Source organism: Pomacea canaliculata, linkage group LG12, assembly GCF_003073045.1.
Source record: "Pomacea canaliculata isolate SZHN2017 linkage group LG12, ASM307304v1, whole genome shotgun sequence".
Taxonomy (NCBI): Eukaryota; Metazoa; Mollusca; class Gastropoda; order Architaenioglossa; family Ampullariidae; genus Pomacea; species Pomacea canaliculata.
This window is the reverse complement of record NC_037601.1, coordinates 19207190-19233633: the sequence shown is the minus strand read 5'-3', so window position 1 is coordinate 19233633 and position 26444 is coordinate 19207190. Positions and strand designations below refer to the sequence as shown.

Here is a 26444-nt window from a genome sequence, read left to right as displayed (position 1 = left end):
GTCAGGTGGTCCGCGGCTGCAGTCGTCATGTGTCAGCAAAGTAATGTTTAAAGTGATGCATTCCTCGCATTAAAATTTTAATTACAAATAACGAGGTAGGTAGTTTTATGTCAACTTATTACTATACTACTGTCACAGAAGGACATTTAGTTTTGAATTGTAATGAAAAAAACGTGGCAATTTAAAGTTGAAATTCATAGTACAGAGTTATTTTTAGGCCTTGGTGGTCTGCCATATTTTTTACTTAAGTAAAGTGGTCCGCGGTCCAAAATACTTTGAGAACCACTGCAATAAATGATGCCCAGAAAACAAATGGATTTGAAAATCAAAGGACTTTCTGCATAATCAAAGCTGTTACATTCTCTGCAATGTTGACAGGCTGCCTTAGAATGCCAGAGTAAGGAACATTAAAGGCATTAGGCTTGACATCAACTAATACCTGTTCTTGAGCTATCAGAGACAAGGTGCATTGACAGCGCAACTGTGAACTCTTGGAATACCGTGAGGAAGGTAAAGTGAAACAGGTCAAAACCTTTTTTTGGTACATTTAAAGGTTCACACTGCATATCACTTCCGGCATGCTAAAGAACTAACACATTATTTCAAACAATGAATTCCGTAAAAAGAAAATAGCATCATTCTTTTAAGTTTTTCTTGGCCACCCGTAGATAACAATGAAAAAAGCTTGTTAATACTATGATACAATGGTTAACCATATTAAGCATCGTCTAGGAACCACACATCTTCCTTTCACTAATGTCATGTGTTGTCATATTGAATCCAGCAAAATAACACATGAGCAAAACCAAATAAAGAAAACATCTTCATCCAACTTATTTCCAAGATATTACAAAGGAATGCTATGTTTATTCAAAAGCACACTATTTGGGAGTCTAAACCCAAAATGCAATAGTGTGCAAAAGTGAAAGTAAGACAAAATGATATCAAGCATATCTGATGACTCTAAAGCCCTTCTTAAAACCTTTTATGTAGATTGATATGAATGTGCATATTAAAGTAAAACATAAGACAAACTGTCTGCATTTTTAGTCTTGAGCAACAACACCTCAACTTTTTTAAAACAACACCAAAAAAACTAAAAAAGGTGGATACACAAACTAAAATTAAAAAAAAACCCAAGCAATTGAATATATTTACCAGTCCTGACAGTAGCAAAAATGCATCTTTTAAGTAATAAAAGGCAAAAAAATCAAACTGCAACAAAAAGAAATTTTATAGACATAAAACTTAAAATGTATTCCTTGTAGGCTGAAATAACACCACTTTCCTTTTTGTAATACTCATATAAAAGAATGAAAGACAACACAAAATGAGCTCCAGGACACCCTGAATAAGACAAACTGCAAAAAAGCTACAGCAAATAAAAAGCATTCTCACAAAAAATAAGCTGCTAGATAACTTTAAGAAATCAAGCAAAGGTCTTTAAACACCACACACACCATATGTAATCATGGTAATCATTATGTTAAAGCATCATTTCTGGAAAAAAGCACCTTTCACATGAAAATATGCATATTCAAGATCTGTTTTATTTATTAAACCCAGCTAAGACAACACTACAACAATGACAGGAGACATTTATTTACACAAACACATACTGTAAAACCTTTACTTCCCACATTCTAGTAAGAATGGAGTCAAATATTGAAGATTTGGAGAGACAATAAATTGTAGCTAAAAGTACTCCATGAATTCACACCAAAGAATCATCAAGTTTCAAAAAAAGATGATCAGAATATGAAGACCATAAATATAACACAAAAATTAAGATGCACTTGTAATCTGAGGAGGAAATATCCAAGCTGCAATGTCCTCAGGCTGACTCTGCTGCGTCAGCCATCATAAATGACATGACATACATGTCTTCCTAGCCTCCTTAACTGTAGTCTCAAAAGCAACAGAAAAATTAGTTTTCACTACTTGTGTTCAACATCAATTCCACCAACTATGGTTTATACGAAGAGAAAAAAAAACACCATATGGTTAATAGAATAATAGGATGTGAAAGACCAGGGATAAAATGATGTGGATGGGAAAAAAAACCCTGCTGAAGACTGCCCTGACTAGAAAATGAACACATGCCAATACAGGCAGCAAGATAATACCAACATCAATCTGCTTTTGCAAAATGGCATTGAGATGAAGAAGCTGAGAGGCTTAACAAAGAAAAACAGAAGGACAGAGAAAAGGACATCATATGTACAAAACTCTACACAATATTTGTGCGAGAATACCAATGGCTTCCATTTGTCACATCACTCCAACTAACGGCATCATAATAGATTGTCTAAAAAACACGTAAGGAATATCTCATGTCCCAATGGTTTCATTTTAAGCTTGTGGAGACAACGACACGATCGATACAATACTTCAAACAATTTCTTTTCCTTTTTCGATAACCTGATAATGTAACTAGTGGTCTGCAAGAAAAGTGTAATGTTACACTCTGTGATATGAGAAAGTGGATAACTATAGTAGCGATCACTCTAGCTTAAATGTTCCCACAGACTGAGAGTGATTGGTAATTCAGTAAGACTCAATTTTATTATATATTTCAGCAGATCTAGATAATTTATTGAAAAAAAACAAAACAGTCAGAATAAAGGTAAAATAAAAACCATTTACAAAATACCTATAATAAACAGGTACATGTAAATCAGCGGTTCTCAACCTTTTACTTGTGACGCCCCCCTGACGAACAAAGGTACGTCCACGCATCCCCCTTAGCCAGCAATGTAAGCTAATTTCACTAATACCGGTATAGGGAACTTTTAAAAAATGACCACCTTCGCGCCCACTTTGTATGCACATCGCGCCCCACCGTTTCAGAACCATGGAGGTAAATGTTGACCGACACAAATATATGTGCTGGATCTTTCTCAACTTGTTATCAACTGAAAAACAACTTCAAGAAGATGGGCAGTTGAAAAGAAAAAAAAAAAGGAAAATAGCATGCAAATTATCCAAACAGTTGCCATCATTTTAGTGATGCACACTAGCTGCACATTAGTTATTAAAAGGCAACTTTATTGTGAAACCGAAGTAAACTACCTCTAATTAATATGCCAAGTGCAGCACACAGTCTTTACTTTCTAAAAATACTTTCATGACACATTAAAAACATGTCTAATGGTGTCTACTCACTGATTTTCTTGTGTATGGAAAACCTCTTAAAAATGAAGCAATTTTTAATCACAAAAATATTTAAGCATTATATCCAACACTGTCATCACAATTTCAGAATTGGTATTTAATTTAAAGAAAAATTCACTATGTATTTGCAACAAGTATCAAATATATATATAAAATTTTATTGAGTAAATGGGAGGCATTGTATCAGCAGAATTATTCATAAATAAAATAACCTTTATAGTGCTTATCATGACCTACATAAATACTGGTAATAGCAGATACTAAAAAAATCAGCAATTAATATATCTTTAAATGACTGTTACACCAGTGATAGATTTTGAAAACAAAGACTTTCTAGTAAAATCAAAGAGAAAATACAACTTAAATTAGTAAATTGCTCAGCCAGAAATAAAATGCCTGGAAAAAAAATGTTGCACCTTCTGCTTTTAATATCGTTATGGATAATGAAACACACAGTTTTGAGTTTGGCAAGACACAAAATGAAGATGCAGCTAACAATGATAAAGGCGAAGATTTACAAAAGAAAAAAAAAAGCCTGGTTTCACTAATCATGCTCCAAATCATATTGTGTGACATTGCCTTGAGATACAAACGCTGCTCTGCCTATTGACTAGGAAACAAACTAATCAACAGCAAAGATCCCCAAGAGCGACAAAAGAGATCTAAATCCAAGAAATCCTTTTGATCAAACAATAAAGAAATGACTAGGTTTTGTATTTTATCTTATGACCACCTTTATGCTTTCTCCACAAAAGAATGTTTTTAAAAAAGTAACAAGAGACACATTCTCCTTTTATCTACCTACAAAGAAATTCCAATCATAAATCAAACTGAAATTTTTTTTACAAACCAATTAAAATGTACACATTATCAAGTGGAAGGGCATCGGGAGACACAAGGATCGTTCTTTCACAGTAAAGATTAAATTACTAAATTTTTATTGAATAAATGTACTTTATGACTAGCATGGCACAACTACAGCATGCATTTAAAGGCTCGTGCCACATTTCAATAACTGTACAACAAATGGCAGTAAAAGAATTTTTAAACCATTTATTAGTGTTGATACGAAGCAACTTAGCTGCTTGACTGAACACTGCAAGTGCTGATACTGATAATTTTAATAAATATTTTAAGTATTGTCATAAAAATGTTAAAAGGAACAGCAGTTGATGAAAATTTATACTAGGTATAGATTATTTTTAAATCCACAAAATTATTAAGTGATACAGAAAATAAATGCAGCTAGCTAAAACCAAAAATAAACTAAAATTAATAAACAAATTTTAAAACCAATTAAACTGGTTTCTTATAGAATCATTTCTTGTTTAGAAATCTTAATTAAAATGCTTCACTATAAAGTTGTAATCTGCCATTATTTATACAAGAGTAACCAATTTTTTTTAATGCCAAAAAGGCAGAAATCACGAGGTGTATTCATAAATGCTTAAAATCTTTGCGATTTCATCTACTCAGAACTATTAAAATATTCTAAATAAAGATACATACTTTGAACCAGTTTTAAATCTAAAATCATAAATAACATAAAAGTACCCAATACAATAAAACCTTACTAACACATGCACAAAAATGTGCAGAATGTTTCTATATGCAGACCTCTTGCACATGGCAAAAGATAGATATTGATGCTGGAGTGTCAAAGTATGATAACGTGATTTTTTTTTTAAAAAAAGGACAGAAGACTGCAATATGCATTCTCCTACAACTGTGTACATATTGTGAAAACTGCAGCATGGATTCTCCAGTGTAAGCATAAAACTGACAAGAAGAATGTAAGTCCCATTGCTCCATATTAAAACAGTACGATCACCCTGTGATCCCCATTAGCAAGCCCATTAAAATTAGTTACCTACAATTGTTGGTAAGGCAGGAAAAGATGGGAAGAGGGGGAGAAAAACCACCATGTAATGAGAAGTACAGATGCAGAAAATTAGAGTTGCTGTTAATTGATCTGCTACAACCCTGCTCTTGCTTGGATTTATTTAAATCTTAGTGGTGGGTTCTCTAACTTTAGTTAAAATTTGGACAAACAGAATACTGTATTATTTGTCAGTTCTTGTTTTTATAAAATGCACCAAAAATGATCAACATAAAAAGAAAACTAGGACTGCATGCACAGACATGCTGATATTTCAAAAGCATTTTAACAAAGAGTTAAGGCATCAGCCTCCAGATGTAGCAATGGGTGTGGCTGTGCTCCCAGCCTATGGTTACTAATATCTCCACAGCAATGGAAATCAACAGTGTCATCAGTTTAACTACTACAACTATAAACTGCTAAACATTAATATTTATTAGTATTTATTTTTTATCTTACAATAATAGCTACATTTAGGATACTGTTCAAGTGTGAATTAAACCATGAAGTTGTATTTCTGGACTGCTGGCAGACAATTTTTTTCCAGTTAACTACTAAAATGAGGCAGGTGAGTACAAAGCTTCCGGTTTAGTCACATTCTTGCTTAGGCTCGCCCAAACAGTGGAGAACTTCACAAGAGGCTAAGCTTAGTGCATGCAGATGCACACATAAAGAACGTTCTTAAAGCCATTTTAACTTAAGGCAAAAGGCAAAAAAGCATGTAAAACTGAATTTGAGACTATACAAAAAAAGATTTTACTGAATCAAAATGTAATATCTAGAGAAGAAATCATAGGATAAAGGATAAAAAAATTAAATCTCTTTTTCCTCATATTTATTCTCGGCTACCTTAGCTCCATCGGTAGATATTCTTCTTCCACAAATGAGAAATATTCTTGACAGAAAAACTCTGCAGCTTTTAAATACTGACAGCTATATAAAGCCTATGAGATTGAAAACCAACCTGAAAAGTTTCCATACATATGGAGAAACATGTATAACAAATTTAAAACATACATACAGTGTTTCACTATAATAAAAACATTAATAATGCAAATTAAAAAGATAAAAAAAACTATAACTGCTTTAAATTTAACAGGCAATCATAAACTGAGTCATAAACAGACAGTGGAAAAAACAAAGGCTTGTACAAATAAACCATGAGCAGAGAATTCATTATTATATGTGTGTCTCTGTGCTGCAACCTGGATGGTGATCAACTTTGATTTTGTCTGTGGAGTCTTTACTCTTCTCCTCAAATACTGTTGCCACTGATTTGATCAATGTTTTAAGGAAAAAATATGCTTCATAATAATGTACATTCCAGAAAAATGAAGCATCAAAAACTAAATGCCTATGTACCAAAATATAGATTACCTTAGAACCTCAGGTTGAAAAAAACAACAGTATTTTACATTGACGATTATTTTTGTCATGACCTTATTCTCAATGGTATTAGTCTAAAAATAAGTAAAATGCAGATCTGAAAAGGATTTATTACGAGTGACGAACAAAGGTGATGGCCTGTAAGCATTTCCATAAAGCCATAAGCTTTTTTAATACTTTCATTTTCAACACATATTCAAAGTGGAGAAAGACATTGTACCTTTAAGAATAAAATAATTACATAGTTTGGTAATTTTATTAGAAAACAGTCACCTGTGCATTTGTTACTGTCAGATCTATAAAATATTCTTTCTCTCCCCTTCTTTCATATTGGATTTGCTTTTGTATAACCTTATTCCTTTTTAGGAACGTTTTCAAACAAGTTGCTGCAACAATTTTATGAAAATATATCAAAAGAATTATAAGCAAGTATTACAGACTACATGCAGACATGCTCACTCACAGTTATGTTATTTAAGGACCTTATAAACAGAGTAAGTATAAAGCTACCGTTTTATGAAAATAATTTATCGAAAAAAAAAAAGAAAAAAATATTACTGAGTAAAATCTGATAAACTCATTCATATGTATGTCAACATCTTTGCGCAAATGTGGGTCATATGCATTATCTGTAACCTAGTACTTGTGGCCCTCACAGGAGTGAAATACTTTTGTTAGAGGTCGAATGAGGTAAGAAGCATACACGGTATTGGCAACCCTAATGGTCAGTCTTCTACCCTAGTGGTCACTTCACTAATTGCTTCCATCTGGTCTGACAAGCACCCTCACATCCCTCAGCTGGATCGAATCCATTCTTTCCTGTTGGACAGCGAACGTTCAGCCTTTAAGCCCTTATCTGATCTTTAAATTAAGGCTTCAGTATATACAGAAGCTCCTTCAGTCCTCACTAAACATGAACATAACCTGACCATTGCAAAAACACTAATGACAAACACCACACACAAATGAGACTATTCTGGCTTCGACTTGCCATTCTCTGTCTTGTGGCCATTACTGGTGCTGAGCTCATAACACGATGTCAACAGTTTGGCATACTCTGGCCGCTCCTGTGCACAGTTCTTGAATTCATCTGCAGTGCAGTGAGTGGAGAACGTTACAGAATTAAATTCTGGAGTATCATTACATTACTAACAAATTTTGAACATTCTGAATTCACAGAATCTTTATGATTCACTTATTATAAACCTGATTTCATACTCTCAAATATACCATATGTAACATCCAATCCTTTCTTGCAGGAAAGCTAAGCAATGTTCATGCACTTGGAAATGTTTTAGAAAGATATGCATGTACACAAATGCATATTTCCTCCCTAAATACACAAAAACATGACCAGCCACACAAACCCACATACACAGTGCTCACCAAAACTGATTAGGCTATTCTTGTCAGCATCCGCCATTTGAAAGAGTGCATCAGTATCCTCATCAGTAATTTGGAAGGCACTTTGCAGTATCCTCTTAAAACTTTGCTTGTGAATGTAACCTGTTTTTTCTTCGTCAAAAAGCTGTAAAAAAAAAACCCCAAAAAACTAGCCACTGTTTAAATGGTACCACATCCTAATGGCTGTAGGGGTAGCCAGCTATAAATGTCTAAAGAGTCAAGCTCTCTCCTTCACCACATTTGAGCCTCTTTGATAAATCAATTTGCTGGTTTAGCAAAGGGAGTTTTCCAGTTCAGCAAGTCTTAAACTTGTGACTTGTTCAAAATGATTTCTTAGTTAACTTGGTAACTAAAGTGACGCTGAATATCACATCAACCAAATTCCTACCATTAGTCAGGTGGAATAAATATTAAATATCAGAGGCCCTTATATTCTTCCACCATATTATAAAAAATGACAACAAAAAACTATTTTTCATGAAAAGCACAAACGAGAGCAAAACCAAAAGAACACAATAAGTAAAAATCAAAATATATAAAAGTATGCAATTCACATCATAATTTTGATATATTCCATTGTGTCTTTTATACTAGAAATCCTACAGATATCGCAGCATATGGTGCCTTTTCCATACTGACATATAACTAATGTTCTTATTCAAAGTTTTATTAGTTTCCAAGCCAGATTTCATGGCCCACAAATTCTGTCTTTATTGCAAAGCCTGGATACACAGTATCACTAGCCCTTAAGTATCTAGAAAATAAGAATTTCGTTTGCTGATAATTATCGGATCCAGCTATGGCTTCATAGACAAAGCGATAAAATCACATTTTATCTTTAAAAATTTCAGAGACATGCTTTTAAAGCAGCCTAGGCAACAACTTATCCAAGCAAACTATGGCAAAGTTACCTCAAAAGCAAAGCGCAAGGTGTTCTCTGTGTTGGCGGGCTGAGATACCAAAGACAGGCCTATCAAATACTCACGGAAGTCTATGCTGCCAGATCCATCCTGTAAACAAACAAAGAAAAAAGAAAAGGAAATGGAATGTCCATTTCACCTCTTTACTAAAACACGGGCACACACACATTTGCACCTATCAACACACTGAGACTGCATGTGCGATTATGTAGATTTCTGCAACACAAAAATTCATTTAGATAATCACTCCAGCTTCAAACTGAGTTTCCACTGTTCTCTAGAGCAAAACTTATTTCCTCATAAGTATGTATATCTCTATCACAGCATATCCATGCTGACCACCTCTTTCCCCAAACATTACTGACTACTGTTACCTACCCTGTCATACAAGGCAAACAGCTCCTCAACAGCAGATGAAACTGGAAGGTGAAGATAGGCTGCAAACTCACTAAGGGTAATATTGCCAGCTTTCCTCACATCCATGGAGCGAAACTGATCAAGGCGCCTTTGCATGTCCTCAAAGTTCCACCTACAAATAAGCAGAAACTGTAATGGCAGGTCATGAAAGGCTGAATAATTCACAAGAGAGGGATTTCACTTTTCTCATCAACTGCAAGTCTTATCATGAGATTAACTGTACTTTCCAATAAAACTTCAAAAATATTCCTGAAGCATGTTTTAAAAAGAATGAGGGGAATGTTCTTTGACAAACATTCACCAAAAGTAAAAATTGACAAATGTGTGCTTGGTTCATACATGCTGAACAGTCATATTAACCACACAAAATTATCATTTTCACTATTATGGCAACAATATGATAACTAAAAATACAACCCTGATGCAAAATTCCATTCCACCTAAATAGGAACCCTAAACATACCAGTCACTGCCACTACTTGGTTAAGATTACATTTGACTGGGAACATGTCTTACAAATGAGTTTTGCCCTCTTTTCATAAGCATTAATGGCTGTATATTATATCTAGCATGACAAAGCAACAGAGCAATATCCTATAAATAAGTTTTGCCTTCTTCATATAAGTGTTACAACTAGCTTCAGCATTATGGCCTCACCCCAGCTTCTTTTTTAACTTCTGAAACTCTACAATGCCTGCTTGCATAGGCAAGTGAAGAGCTTCTGCTCTCCTCATCAGCCTGCAGTCATCATAGGTGTGATCTGTCACTGGAATTTGGAGACATCTGCCCAAAAAAACAACTCACCTACTATAAAATATATATATGGATTCATTCAATGCAAATGGTCTTTCCTATATATTTGATATAAAAAAGGATGCAGATGTCCCCCTCCCCCCCCCATTAACAACAGAAGAAAACTGATTAAAGCCATAATTACTAATTACTGATGAATGCTTAATGTTCCCCGCTAACAGTATCTCAAACATACTTTAGGTACCTTGCAGACACTACGCTGTTTAGAAACAGCTTTCATTAAATAAATATTTTTAAGAACAGCAACTTCTATTTTTTGGAGGAGATTTCATCTTTCTGTCTTTTGGGGCTACAGTTGGGTATGATTAAGTTGGTCTAAGGCAGGTGTGGATAACACGAGGCATTTCAATATTTATTAGACTATTTGTGGGCTAACTGAAAAATTAGCCTGTTGTATTTGGTCAAAAACCAGTTTCACTGCCTTAGGAAGGCCAGACCAAATAATTTTTCTTTTCTATCCTGCTCTTTACAGAGAAATCATTAATTAAAATTGTAAACTTTTATTTTCTGCACAAATTTTTATAGGCTGTCAAAATAAAACATCTTGTCAACATTTGATACTCACAAAATATGTTTTACAAAACTTTTACAAAATGATCTGCTACAAGCTCACCTACATTTTTATGAAAAAATACAAAAGCCCCAAAACTGATGAATTACGCAAGTATCCAAGCAGTTTCAAACTCTTCTCACTTATGTCATTAACCTCATAAAGTCAAAGGACGAAAATACAGATTTGTTTGTCCCTTCCTTGAGGGGAAGGATGGGAGGTAGGTACAGGAGAATGGAATTTCTCTTACTCAGCCATAACAGCACGAACATTTTCAGCAAACAATCTTGGATTTTCAATTTCCTGTTGATTTGGTTTATACACCGGCAAAAACTGGAAAAAAAAACCCAAGTGGGTACAATGATTATGAATAGTAATGTTTGACTAATAATGGAACCCATAATAAGTTACTAATTAAATAATCCATATCAACACATTCACATTCCTAATTCAAAGGAAAAAAAATGCTTGTTATCTTAAGTTTTGTAGCATATTTTTCAAATCTCCAAGTTAAAGACCTACCTCTATTTCAAGATGGTTCTGAAACTGGCATAATGTAAACCACAGACACTGGTACCTGAAATCACAATATAATGTTCAAAGAATGTAAAAGCACAGCAACAGTGCAAAAGGCATGACAACACACTATGGATGTACAAGTGGCTAGATAGCTGCTCAGATCAAGTACTTGACACACAGCCAGAGGCACACCCATTTACAATGTGCATATGCCCCAAAACAATTCTGCATAACTCATATCAAAGTTTATAGTTAAATAAGCATACTTACAGCTTAAATTTGTCTGAACAACCAGCAACAATGCATGCACAAATGAAAACAGACATGCTTGAAAATGAACAATAAGAAATTTACATTTTGACTAATATGAGGTGAAAATGAATCACGCTGATGCATAATGGTAGCAAATCTTAATATTTCTTAATAGATCAATCTTAATATTTTTAAACAGTCTTTTTTCAAACATATACTTCCAGTGAGCATTTAAATATTGTTTCTCAATCACAATAGCAAATGTGGTATGGAAGACAGTTCCACTGTCTAGAAGCAAAGAGAGAGAACGTATGTCTTTGAGGAATGGATAGTATGCATGAGTCAGATAAGGAGTGGAGGTTTTGAGCAGGAATGAGGATAGACAAGAGATCAGAAAAATAGACAGGGGAGGACCCGGTAAAGAATCCATGGCAGAGTGCTCAGAAGTCGTGTGGCATGTTCAGATTTGCAAGTCTGGAGAATGAGACAAACAGCCAAGTTCTTTTTTGGAATTTTGTGAATTAGATACTAATTTGGAGGGATGTTGCAGCAATATGCTCCTCGAGGAGTAAAAAAGAATAAACAATTTGGGGGAAAGGGGGAATAATTGGTGTTTCATACTTAGCAAGCAACTTAGGCTATGTAATGGCAAGGAAGCCAGCCATGAAAACTGATGCCACTAACTGTTGCACCACTGGACCGCTCAAATCTAATTTGGACAGAACTGAAGTCAGGTCAGGTCAGGTCAGTCCCATGCCCGGTCCGGGCGTAGGGGGGACCGTCCGGCAGCAGCAACAGACAGAATTTTCCACCCGGTCCTGTCTTGAGCAGATGAGAGCAGGTCTGGCATCTCGCGTTCGGTCCATTCTTTAATGTTGGTGACCCAGCTTTTCCTCGGACGACCACGACGACGGCTCCCTTCGAGGGTTCCTTTAGGATCGTCTTGACAGGGTGTTGTGGCGGGTGACGTGACCGAACCAGGCGAGCTTGCGCCGCTTCACTGTTGCCAGAAGGGCTCATGTGGGCCCACGAGGGAGGTTACGGTCTCCGTACGTATGCGTTGGTCTTGTGTTCGCGGTACGAGATGCGGAGCAGCTTTCTCAAGCACTTGTTCTCAAAGGCCTGGAGCTTCTTTCCGTTGCGGCAAGCAGCGTCCAAGTCTCGCAGCCGTAGAGTAGGATTGACACTACGAGGGACTTGTACAGCCTGTGCTTGGTACTGAAGCTGATTGAGTTGCTTCGCCAGATCCTATCCAGCCTGGACATTGCGGATGTTGCCATACCAATCCTGATACGGATCTCTGCTGTACAGCAACCATCTCTAGTCAGGGTGGCACCCAAATACTTGAAGCTGTTGACCTCCTCCAGTTTCTGGCCGTCATGACGATGTTGCTGCTGCTGTCGGTGTGGAAATAATCATTACTTTGCTTTTTCTGAGCTTATTTCCATGCCATAGGCCCCCGCTCGCCTGGAGAGTCTGTCCGTCAAATCCTGAAGTTCGTTGTTACTGCCTGCCATGAGGTCAATGTCATCTGCAAAGCGGAGGTTGCACAGGGTCTGCCACCAATGGAGATTGAGGTAAGGTGGTTGTGGAGGGTGTCTTGCATGATTTTTTCAAGGAAGATGTTAAAAAGGATGGGAGAGAGTAGCACCCTGACGGACCCCGATCGTCATCGCGAAGAACTCGCCTAGTTGGTTGTTGAGTAGTACCGCGCTGGAGGCGTTCTTGTAGAGTGCTGCTACCATCTGGATCAGTCCCTCCTCTATGTTGAATGATCTCATGACCTGCCAGAGTCCATCGTGCCAGACACGATCAAAAGCTTTTTGAAATCGATGAAGTTATGGTATAGTTGACGTTGATGCTCCAGGTGTTTTTCTATCATAACACGGCAGTTAAAGATCTGTTCTACCGTGCTTCTTCCAGCCCTGAAGCCAGCCTGTTCTTCTGCCAGCAGTTCCTCTGCAATAGGTTTTAAGCGGTTGAGGATGATTCTGAGCATTACTTTGCTTGGTGACTTATCAGACTGATGTTCTGTAGTTCTGGCACTGCCTCAGGTTCCCTTTCTTAGAGTGGATGATGATAGACTGAGCCCATTCTTTTGGCCATTTCTTTTCTTCCATATCTTTTGACACAGTGTGGTGAAGGCCTTGGTTGTTGCGTCTCCTCCATGCTTCAGCAGCTCAGCAGGTACGTTGTCCACACCAGGTGACTTTCCTCCCTTCAGACTGTGCATAGCTTCTCTCACCTCATCAGTGAGGACTGGCAGGTCTTCAGCCTCTCTTGTCCCAGTCTGGTGATGCTGGAGAATGCTGGTGTCTGGCTCGATCTTGTAGTTGTACAAGTCTTGGCAATATTCAGTCCAACGACTTAGTACAGCAGCGTTTTCCGTAAGGAGCTGTCCGGCGCTGTCTTCGATGACTGTGGCTGGTCGCTGCTGAGTCTTGGTGAGGGCCTTCAGTGTTCATATGCCTTCTTGCTGTCTCCGCTTGCCATGCCTATTTCCACGCTGCAACACTGGTCTTCGATCCAATCTTCTTTTGCCTCCTTCATCCTTGTTCTGATCTTCTGGTTGACAAGTCTGTACTTGTCTGCTGACGTCGGGTCTCGACCTCTCCCTCTCTTCAAGGCTCTCCTTTCGTCGCAAAGATCAAGGATGTCGTCTGTCACCCAGGGTTGTTTGCGCTTCCTCTGCTTCCCCAGCACTTCGTCTGCAGTAGAGAGTAGCACCTCTTTGATACTTCCAGCAAGGGCGTCTATGTCGCAGTCTATAGTAGCCAGGGCTGCAAATTTGCCCCCACCTGGGCCTGAATATCCTCTCTGTGTCCGGATCTTGAGCTTCTCAAGGTTGAATCGGATGCGAGGGCTCTTATTGTTGTCACGTCTCAACTTCAGTTTCAACTTGAGGCTAGTGAGGACGAGGTTGTGGTCGCTGCCTATGTCAGCGCCAGGAAAGGACCTCGTTTGTGCTTTGTTGATGCTTGATTTGAAACGCTGAGCAGCAAGATGAAGTCAATCTGGTTATGACCAGACCTCCCGGCGAATGCCACGTTACAGTTCTTGACTTCTTGTGCGGTGGAGGTATTGGCAATGGTGAGACGGTGACTCTGAGCGAATTCTAGTAGCCGTAGGCCTCTTGCGTTGGTGTTGCCTAGGCCAAACTTGCCGACTGTTCCTGCCCATTGTTGTAAGCGTCAGGGCCGATAGTAGCATTCCAGTCGCCAAGGACAAGCAAGATGTCTTTCTTCGGAGTTTTCTTGATGATGTTGTCCAGCTCCTCGTAGAATTCCTCAACCTCTTCATCTTCGTGTTCTGATGTTGGGGCGTACACTTGTATAATGGTGATGTTGTGCGGTCGAGCAGAGATTCGGATGGAGATAAGTCTGCTAGAGACTGGGGTGCAGCTGATGACTGAAGTACAAATGAGAATTTTGGTAGTTTGGACTGAAAGAGTATGGGTAATGGAGCTGATCTTGTGGAGTTCACAATCAACAGCACAACAGAGGTTAAAAACATGATCATCAAGAAACATATCTACAGTCACTATGAAAACTATATTTCATGTTGAAGCTACAAAGGTAAAGTCACCTTTACCAACCCAAGAAAGACAGGCAGATCAGGATGAAATTCTAGTGCTCCTCTTGGAAAAGATGAGGGCCTGTTTTTATCATGTGGTGTTGTCTAATATAATGGGATTTTGTTTAATTTAATGTTACCTTGTTTAAATATTTCTATCACCATTACCATATACCTGATGATAGATCTTTTTTTGATAAACTTATTCATTCACTTGGCATTTGTTTTACAATTTTGGAAATCATGTGTGGATTAACAACAAAAAAAAGTGGCAAACATTCAAAAATTTCAAAAAGTAAATCACCTTTTCATCAATAATAGACAGTCATTGATGTAACAATTAAATGCTTCATTCCAAATAAAAGCACCAAGTATACACAAAGCAAACATTACAATTATAAATTCTGTCAATACTGTGGAAAGGAATGTAAATGTAATTTGATATTTACATGCAATTTAGACACACGGGCCTAAAACTGTAATCAACTGTTAGTTAACAAAGTTCATGAAGCAGTAACTAAAGTAAATACATTTGCCAAAAGGGTGAGAAATTAAAACACTTACGCTCCAGGACCATCCCATGTCCATGTTATTGTGTCCTTCAACACATAACAGGATATGAGAATATACAGTTCAAAGGAGGAGTTGCTCAACTAAAAAGTTAACATAAATTACTAAATCTATGTAAACAAAAGTGTGATGATAACATAATAAACTGTTCAAAACTGTTATTCACTGAATGATGATTATAAATTACCACTTACTCACCCCATCTCTTTTTCACACATGCACATGTCAATTCACACACACAGAAATTATGCATTTATGGCAATATTGTGTTGCACTGCTATTAAGTGTTTTAAGCCTGAAAATCCAGGAATAAGAATAATCACCTGACATTTACCGACTATGCATTTAAAATATCTTTACAAACAACTAAACTCACCAACTTGTTGCCATATCTTAAGCAAACAGGCTGCACAGGGACACCTGGGATAAATGCTCCTGCAATTTGAAATAAAAATATATGAAGGTCAATCTTTCTTCATCAGGCTAATGAAAATGAATGAGAAATTAACTCCTTTATTAAAAACACTGAAATCACTGGCTAGTTAAGCTAATATTTCCATTAAATACTGACCACAAAAAATTCCATCATTTCTAAAGAGCAACACTAGATTTGTTCTCTTCATACCTCCTTTGAAGGTGATAAGGCAGGAGCGATTTGTGCAAGTGCCCTCTGGAAAGATAAAGATTTGTGGCCATTGCCCCCCTGACTGACTCCTGCGTTGTATTTCTTTGATGGTTGAAAGTCGAGAATTTGGATCTTCGCGCCTAACCAACACTGGCTGTGAGAACTCAATAATACCTGGACCAGATAAACAAGGCAATATGAAACTGTAGCTAAATCATTATGGATATGAATATTTATAATAAGAATTGAAGCATCACTCTTGAAAGTACACTTGAAAGATAAACTTCCCTGGCTTTATATTCTTAATATGATGATCTCAAATAATGAACCATTTAATGTGTTTGGAAGATTTTAAACCTGTAATATTTAAACTAAGCATACACATTCATATGTAAGCCTATATGAACATCCTTGCTTACCAATTACTTATCAATTATTGTTGTTAAAGAAAACCCCACTACACCCATTCACAATGCAAAATAAACTCAACAGAAATAAGGGACCAACTGCTGGTATTAGGCAGATTGAAAACTGCTTTCAAAATTTCAGAATAGCAATATACTCTTTTATGCTACTAATGAGATTGTTAATTAATGACATATACAGACTGTTAAGGTATTGAGTTGCAGCTGTATGCCTAAACACAGTGATAATGCGATAAATCCATATTATATTGCCTAAAGAATTTTCAATACATTGTTTGAATGTGCAAGCACCTCTGTACTGTTCATTTGCATAAGAGTTAAGCATAAAAATGACCTAATCTAATAACATCATCTCATGTGAAACATTCATAGAAGAACTTAGATTTGTTCAAAACAACAGGGGTTGTTTTTTAAACTCATCACAGATTAACAGGATCTTCCATTAAAAATTTATGTAAATTTCTAACAGGGAAGCAAATGAGCATTCGCTGTGGCTTTTTGGATGTGAGGCTTTTGGTTTCACTTTCTTTATTCTCCCACAATGAGACTGAACTACTAAAGTGAAATACATGGTATAAACAAAACAAATAAACTGCATGGTATAGACTAAACAAAAATTCGCATATTACAGGAAAAAAAAATAATGAAAACTGAGACTTCAAAATCTATGATTAAGTTTTAAAACATTACATGTGCATAAAAATGTCTTCTGGAAAGATAAAATACACATTCTCTTTCTTCTCTCTCTCTCACACTAGGCTAAGGTGACCAGACGTTTCGGGGGCGAAAGCGGGACACGTGCCGATGATGGTGTCGTCACCGTCAAAGAATGCCGAAAAAAGTGATTTTTAAAGACAACCGGGACATTTGATGGACTTGCTAGAAAGCCAGAAAGCGGGACATTGGGCGTTCCGCCCGATGAGCAGGCGGGACAAGTGGTCAAAAGCGGGACTGTCCCGCCTAAAGCAGGACGTCTGGTCACCTTACACTAGGCATATAAATGCATGTGCATACAAAAGCACACTTGTCAAGACCTATCTGACCAAAACAGAAAAGGAAATAAAGTTTAAGTACTAGGCTTTGTGAAATTTAAAAAAAAAATGAGGAACATGAACTATTTCTTTGATCATGATGTGAAGGCATGATTTATATGATGAAGCTAATAAAGAAATAGAGCCATGAAGTAAAGTATGCAGTTACCAAATGAATGGCACCATGCTTTCTTGCCACTCCCTCTATTATCCAAGCAGACAAGTTGGAGTTTAGAGATCAGAATGACATTTGCTTTTTTTTATTCTTCTCTGCATGCAAACACACAAAATTCTAATTCAAATGTGGGTATTACATATGCAAAATACACATATGGATAAACAGATACTTTTTTAATTTATATTCATTTTTGTTGGGATGAAAATTGCACTTTGAAATATGAATGCAGAAAATTCTGACTGCAAGACAAAAACTCACTTCATCAAGCAATATCATCAGACCATTCAGCAATAAGCAGTCATGAGCATTTTAGTGATTGCTCTCAAACCCCCTCCCCCACATTCTACCCACAATTTCTCAATTTGCAAACATACTTTCATTTCAAATGGAAGCTTCTTAAAAAATATATATATATTATTAGATACCAACAAGCTATACTCAATTTGACAATAATGCATACAAATTATAACAATTATAAAACGTAAGTAATACTGTTAAGAAAAAAATTATAAACAACATTACACAGATCCTGTAGACGGCCTCTCCATTATATAATCAAAAGACAAAGTAATTTTTAAATATTTGCACGCAAGATTGCTTTTCTCTCAACAAACAACCTATATAGAAGTAAAGTCAGCAGAAAAGCCTATATGAACTGCAAATAATGGCATGCTTTAATGAGACAAAAATAGAAAAACATGTTAGATATGGGGATGTGTATAGGAATTACACAATAATAAAAGTCAATTTAGAAGCATTCATGAAAATATGTGAAGGATTTTGATAGTCACATAAACATGATGCCAACTTCAAATTAGGTAAGAATAAGCAGTAATCAAGGCAGAAAATTTGTGACATTAGCCAGAGGTGTAACAATTGAATCTGTCTTACAAAAATCTCTCTCCCACTCATACATCAAAAATAGATCACTGACTCACATCTTAAAAGTATTTAACTGCTGACATAGCTGTCATTGTCCACTTATAATTCACTTATTTCAACAAAATACTGAGCTCAAAAGGCACTTGTACAAAACAATTTTCCATATCAGCAGAAAGGGACATAGAGAAGTAACTATTATCCATTACATTAATCTATAAATGTTTTGTTACTTATTCACAGAATACACCATTTTTAAATGACATTCTTGACATAGTAACTGCCCAAGACAGTCCTGCAAACATCTTCATTACACCTCTGACCAAAATTATACTGAGAACATGATAGTAAAATTAATCATATGTGAGTACTTCTACAAGCCACATCACACCAAACTGAGTACGTACGTCCCAACAGAGGAATAGTCACATTCTCCTCCCGAGATACCATACTTGGCAAATCATCACCACCAATAACATAGACCATTCCATCAAAGAAGCTGCTGTGTGGAGCAACACACATTAGGGTGACCTCATCAGGCCTGGCCTTTTTTCCTTTCACTTTGACACGAAAGCCGAATATGAAGACGATCATCCGCAAAACAAATCGTAGTAATCTGCCGTATGACCTATGGTAACACATCAAAAAAAAAATGGAACATGTAAACCTACCAACAACAACCACCACCACCACCATGGGACTTGGTGTACTGAAGGTTGAACAGTGTACATTCATATATCTGAAGTCTACAGTTTAAGCATTCTATATCCATGTTGAATCAGTCAACTAGGCAGTAACACTAATTTCAAGCATATTTTTAATGTGTAGGAAATTATGGTGGTTCTTTCATGGAAAATGTCAACATACTGGCCAAAATACTTGCTACATAGAAAGCATGCTATTTTCCACTAAAGGTATTGGCACTGGTTTCTTTGGGAGGAAGCCCACTGACGCTCACATTGTGAAAACAGGAATTATTCCCTGATACAGGAGATTGCAGATAAGAATCTTTGAAGTTGAAGATGGGAACACAAAGAGCCAGAAAAAAATTCTTAATTCCTCATGAGTCAAGCGCTCATGATTTTGAGAATATAGCAATGTCTTTCACTTCAGCATGCTTATCAGATAAAAAAAAATTCCACTAAATTTATCAGACATCCCCAATCTGACAGTTGTATGATAACTGAAGATGTGATGCCCCTTCACCTAACTGGCTAGAAGGTGACAGCTCTTCATTATATTTCGTCTTTGCCCGTTTATCTCCATCAGGTTTAGTGAGTACTAGTGATCCGTGAACACTTGACATCATTACCTGTTTCTGGATTGGTTTCTGTGTCTTCACAACTTGTCTCAATTTTCTAGAGCAGTTTTCATTCAACTGTAACATTTGCACCATATTGCCATTGTTTAAGTTCTCTGGATTACTTGTGCCTTCTTTACTGAAACTTTCAACTTACTCAGCACTACTGACCATATGGTTTTCCCTTTTCTGATCTGTGGGCCCGTGCTTTATGGCTACATTTCTGCAGAATAGATTTTGGACCTCTATGCTTCAACGATGTTGCTGATGATGAGCGTATTATCATGGATTCATGATTGTATGTCATCCTGCTTCATATGTGCTTTGAGGCTGCTGTCACATTTGCTTCTTAAGTGCCAGAATACTTGACTGTGTTGCCCTAAAACTCAAAATGAAGTATTTAGACAAATCTTTCTTCACCTCCCCTTGAGTGTGGGAGACCTGAAATGTTGCTCTGCATAACACCTTTGTTTTATATTTTTAGTTTGTGTACAACATTCTGAGCTTGCCTATGGTGAGGTTGTGCTGTGGAGTCTGTTAATCTACATGGATATTGCTGACCTATTACTAGTGTCAAAGTGCATTGAGCTTGCTGCCAGCAGGGAAGTGCACTATAAAAGTGCTGCTACTATTAAGGCCAACTTTTGCACAAATCCAGCAAGGTAACAAATATAATCAAAATCATGTTTTGGGTATTTAAAGATTTTAAATAAATAAATATACACTTTTAACTGGTTATTCTTGCTTTAAAAGTTATTTTCAACTTGCCCAGAACTGACATCAACAGTACAGGTTACCTCATGTACTTACCTAATACAAACATAAAGCTTGCACCAAGTACTTTGACAAATACACTAGTGAGGTTACACTTAGTTTTGTGTGTCATTCATGTGTGTTTCCAAAAAAAAAAGTTAACACACTGTTGGAACAAACTTTTGATAATGATATTATGAACCTATCCACAACAGCAAGCTTTGTTTCATGCTTGATGTGAAAAAGATGCATGCTACCTTTCTTTTGGTAGGGTTCAACCTGGTCAGCAGTGATGTTTGTTAGTTTTCTTAAGCAGATGATGATTATTGTGTCATAATGGCATTATGATATGCACTTGTATTGATCTAGCCTGAGTAAATACAGTGGAGATATCCGATTGAACAGAACTGAACACAGATTTATCAATGTTTTAAAGATGGTACACACTATTATAAACAGCATTTTTGTTGGTATAACCCCTGATCATTTCACTTCTACAGGAAGACAAAATAATTTTTTCTTTGGTCTAATGTTTGCTTGAAGTGGCGGGGGGAAGGGGGGAACCTACTACAACTTCTTCCTTCCTGTTTTATTTTCTTATAATTTTGGTGCATGTATGTGGTTCCTTGATTGTAATAATTAAAAAAAAAATAAAGCATGCAAAAGGTCACCCTTACTCAAGAATTCCTGCTATGCTAGTCAGTTTTCTTACTTCTCCTGTTAAGTGGCTCATGAGTTGGGAATTAGTTTGTTGGATAAACATTACCGGTTGGATTCCTATTCAAGCTCTGAAATTTTACCAAAGGGTAAATTGCCAACAACCATTAGTATAACTCCAGGTTTTCTAGTCACAGGTCTAAGCAAGCCTTTTGCTCCAAAAATTATTTAGCCACAATAAATGGTGGCTTTTCAAAATGAAAAAATACCAATTGCAAATGAATTCACAAGTTTCAGGTTTTGTTGTATGTTCATTTATTTACAACAATGTGCCAACTAACTCTGCCTTTCATTCGGTTAAATGTTCATACAAATGTGATCTTCCTTGTTTCTTCTGCTATATGAACCAATGTAGCAAATGTCGGGGAAAAGAAGAGTCAGGGATGGGCGGAATTAGTGTTTTATGCCAAGTCCATGAATAAAAATTAATATCACAGCAAGGAAGTTGGCCCTGTAAACGGAAATGCCAAATGCAGAGAAAGAACAGACTGCGTGAGACAAGATCTTAACTCAGACAGCCAATATCATCTATTGGGCTAGTTCAAACTTCTCGTTAAACTAGTTACAAATGACCTGCTAATTATTATGAGACAAAGGCTAAGGCACATTCTTTAAATGCAGACATAATCTAAGTCAGCAAAATATGTTACCATGATCAATTTCTTTTGAACAGCTGCTCTAAAGGATATAAATACACATAGTCTTACATACTATTCCAAATCCTTTTCTTCAGCAGTGCTAAACTGTACGTGAGATACAGCTTCAGGTGAAGGAAATAAAAGCAGGAAATAAAAACGATTGAGGAACAAATGTATGAAACAGACATAATCACAAAATTTGCTCTTCACCACATGCAGTATAGACTGTGGGGGTTTTCCCCACTCCAACTGACAGTTTATTTTTTATTTTGTGAGCTTTTATGTTAAGTAAACTTTTCAGAACAGTTTTACAAAATTGCCTTCACTTAAGGCTTCAGTCAAAAGCAAATGTTTTTAAATCTTTCACGCTTATGGTTACTCCTACAAAAAGCCATTAATGCTGCAAAAATGTGTTGGGCATTTAGAATTGTAATAATTTTCTAATCAAAAGGCAATAAATTTAAATATCATAACAAAATGATCAAAAGATCCAGAGAAAAAAGGGATGTGGACGGAGTGAAAATTACAATCATTGCATATGAAGCCAAAAGTCATAGTACATGCTTCCAAAACTCTGTGACTACTGAAATTTTTGAAAAGACATGCATGAGAAGAAGTCTTAAAGTGAGAAAAGGGAAGAGATGTATATATATTCTGCATATTACATCCTTATCAAAACCCTGCTATTTTACATAAAATGTGTTCCGTCAACAGCAATAATGGTAATAAAAATAATGAAATGTATCATTAAATAAGGTAGTAGGAGTAAAACATAACAAAATTAGTCATGCCATCATCTTAAGTATCAATCTTTCCAACTTAACATTTGAGCACGACATTGTTTGCTACATTTACTCATAACATTTCTTCCAGTCTACCTATATTTTCATGATATATCGGATATGCATTTCACAATCACAGTAATTTCTTAAGCTGCAACTCAAAACCCTTTGCAGTGTGTTAAAAAAAAAATTTTGAGTGTGAACCCCAGCCATCAAGTAATATAGAGATGTGACACATAAATATTTGCATGTTGCCAAATAAAAAGCTTAATGGACACTCAAGCACATATTTTTTTTAGGAACAATACTTATGGTCTATGTTGACTAGTTTTCCTAAGCTCTATAGCCCACTATGCCAAACAGGACCTTGCTGTGCTCACATTGTGGAAACTCTTAATTTGCTCCATTGTACACATAATTCTCCTGAATAAAAACACAATAAAAATTATCAAAGACCTAAAATGAAAATCTTCTGAGGGCATTACTTGAAATTAAGATTTTAGTTCATACTTCCAAATATTGGGACAGAGGACGACTCAGATTTGGCCACGACCGATGTCAGATCCAGGTAGACAAGGGAAAGAGAGTCAAAAAAGGAGGAATGAGGTGAAACAACCAAGATGGGTGCTTCCTTGGCGCTTGCTCGCTTCCCACGAACAGTAATCCAGTGGAAACCACCCATAAAGAACACGCCACGGCACAGCAAAACTATGAGAGGAGTCATCATGCTAGGAAGAAAAGATTGGAAACAAAGTGTAATAAAAGTACCATGAACAAATACATGTTTATTGCCCCAAGTGCATTTTTCAAAAGTCTTGAAATGTGCAAAGAAATCTAATGAGACAAGGTAGTCATGATTTTGACTATAAAAAGTAACAGACTAATCTTTCCATATTTTATAATTTAAAAAGTTGCCATAGAAAATGTTATTTGCAACACAAGATTTTTTTTAAACACAACTCTTTGTAGTGGAGTCCAGCCAACACAAGATTCAAAGGGTTCTGATGGTAAGAAGCAATAAGTGATGCTTAGAAATAAATAAAAGGGTTAAAAGTTATGAGAGCACTTTTATTCAAGAATGATCAGGAACCATGTGCACAGGTATTGCATTTGCGGCCTCTGTTACACAGCATTATATGGATATCTCCCTACCAAATAAAATGAATATAAACTCTCTCTACATGCAGCCCATACTGAATTGGGAGGGGATGGCTCAGTGATATTTTTTAAACCATATGCGGATAGATGATTTATTTAAAAATAAATCAGATAGTATCTGCCAAAAGCAGGTAACAGTTCTAAGGTTTGTTCTTTTGATCAGCAAAATCTTTTTTTAGATAAAACTGCTTTGCACATTGAATGTTTATATTTATCTTGCACACCCCAATTCTATTTACATTAGTACCCTACTAAAAGTAGTACTACGGAAAGTGGTTCACTGGTCTGTATTTCTGCAGTAACTAAAGCCAACATTACATGCTTTGCCAAGTCAAGTTAAACAGATGCTAAGATGGCTATAAAATTGGATGTCTGCAGTGAAAATCTAAATTTTCACCAAAACTAGATTATCACAAAACTTTGTGTGTGGGTATACGTGAAAAGGAGGGGGGGGGGGAATTTTTTGGCCTTCACTGGACAAAATCTTTTGGTGCCAGTAACTTTGCTATTCAGCATACTTTACTGCTTTGATCAAACTGTGCCAAATATATATCTTTCACAGTGGGAGAAATATATGCATCTGAAAAGGATTTCACATTGAAATATCTCCTTAAAAACCACCTTCCCCTTCCCCTCAATACCAATCTAGCAGAAAAAGATGAAGTTCACTGTAGCACTTTTGGCTCCATTCATTTCATTTTCTCTCTCCTTTATATTTTGTATTCATGTACTACTACAGATTTTGTGTCTTCATTTATTTATTTAAACAGGTTATTCTGAATCTATGACATTGTAAATGCAAATTACCCACTTAAAACTTAATGTTTATCATGGGATATTAGCTAAAAGTGAAAATTAAGATATTAAAGAAAATTGCTTATAAACAATACTCATGTTAGCTGGACTACACTTAACTATAATAAAAACAATCATGTTATTTTAATTAACCCTATTTAAATTCATATTTAAATATGAGATAGCACAGGATGATTAAATTTTTAGATTTCTACTTCTGTACAATCCACGGACTAATTCTACTCTTTACGCTTTTGAATAATACATTGAAAATAATTTTAAAGACCAATTAACATTCTTCTCAACCACCAAAATTTTGATTTGATTAATGTCAATTTTGTCAATTTTTTTTTTACAATAAATTTTGCATCAAATACAAATTGTCCACAACTATCTGTTGTATAGTTTTCAAACACTAGTATATTAATGGAAGCAACATGTAAACTAAAGTAACATTTATTTTTCAACTGGCTTACCGTCTCCAACCAGACAAAGGTTTGCTTCTATCTTCTGGTGAGCGAAATGCTATAGCGATTGCAGCTAAGGGCCAAACTGCCAGCAGTAGAAGACCCACCATGAGAAGGCGTAAAGGAGCTATTGTAACTGACATGATGGCAATCTGCAAACCAAATGAAAAGAAAAGAGAGATTTCCTTGAAAAGACATGTTACTAATGAAAATTATTATTCAATTTCAGTACCTATAATGCCTTTTGTCTCAGTTATCTGGCTGCAACCAGGACTGAGACAGAAACAAATGAAAATTCTATATTAAAGATGTTTATTGATTTTGTAAAAAATGTTAGTTTTAATTAAACAGAAAGTTATATAACATGTCAATCTACATTAATTGGTGATGATGATTAAGCTTTAACTGAATGTGACAGGCAAGCCATCAATTGTCTTTTTTTTATCCTGCCATTACTGTAAAAGATACTCTATTTGTGTTACTAATACTTAAAAAAAACAAAACTGCAGTTTTACTTCCCTCTCTCTCCCACACTGTATTATGGGAGCGGGATTATATGATAAAGTGCTTTTTAAAAAAGTTACTTTTCAGTTTCAAAAAAATGTGAGTTATGTTACTGATATAAATACCATACTTTCAGCTCTGGTGTTTAAGCTCCCATTTTTACTACTTTTTAACTGCTCATCTATTTTGCTGTTCGCTTCCAAATATACCAGGGTTTAACTTCACGTTATTTAAGTCTCTTGCAAAAAGGACTTCTCCATTCAGAAATTTCCCAGTGAAGTTGGTCACATAAACCAGGACTGCCGTGTCTGCTGTTTGAATTTACCTGAAAATGACTGATTCATATTGGTTGACTGAAGTTTAATAGTAATTACCGATTAATTTTATATGCCAGGATAAGTACTCTAGCACTGTATCGACTATGTCCTCAATCAATCAGTAGCTATAACTTACTAATGCTACTTATTCTGAGTTATCTTCGTTTTACTATGAGTTTACCTGTATGATATCTAATATGCTGAGGTGAAGTCGATGAACAAACGGATTAAGCACCACTGGGGATGTGATGGATGTTAAACGCGGAGGTTCGATGTTTCTTTTCATTTTAGATACGTTCCATCAAAATTTACGTAGATAAAGAGTGTCGATTCTTTGTTATTAAGGCGAACAGTTGAAACCTACTGACAATGTTATTTCAGAACTTCCGCAAGACATGCGCACTAAGCACCGAGTGGG

At 36.1% G+C, this 26444-nt stretch overlaps 1 protein-coding gene across 4 annotated transcripts; it reads right to left on the bottom strand.

Annotated features, from left to right (window-relative positions):
• Positions 1-165: 165 nt before the first annotated feature.
• Positions 166-26444, bottom strand: LOC112553333 (lysophosphatidylcholine acyltransferase 2-like). 4 transcript variants are annotated; one of them, XM_025220474.1, is made up of 14 exons: positions 26208-26444; positions 25215-25357; positions 19003-19223; positions 16083-16256; positions 15834-15892; positions 15452-15486; positions 11066-11120; positions 10794-10876; positions 9838-9963; positions 9142-9292; positions 8755-8853; positions 7826-7967; positions 7431-7529; positions 166-1215 (listed from the first exon to the last, which is right to left on the bottom strand). In XM_025220474.1, the coding sequence occupies exons 1-14, from the start codon at positions 26310-26312 to the stop codon at positions 1211-1213; spliced, it is 1497 nt and encodes a 498-aa protein (XP_025076259.1). In that variant the 5' UTR covers positions 26313-26444; the 3' UTR covers positions 166-1210. The 4 variants fall into 4 exon arrangements, with proteins under 4 accessions (XP_025076259.1, XP_025076257.1, XP_025076258.1 ...); XM_025220472.1 differs by lacking the exons at positions 166-1215; positions 19003-19223 and adding exons at positions 4863-6825; positions 23296-23513; XM_025220473.1 differs by lacking the exon at positions 166-1215 and adding an exon at positions 4863-7258.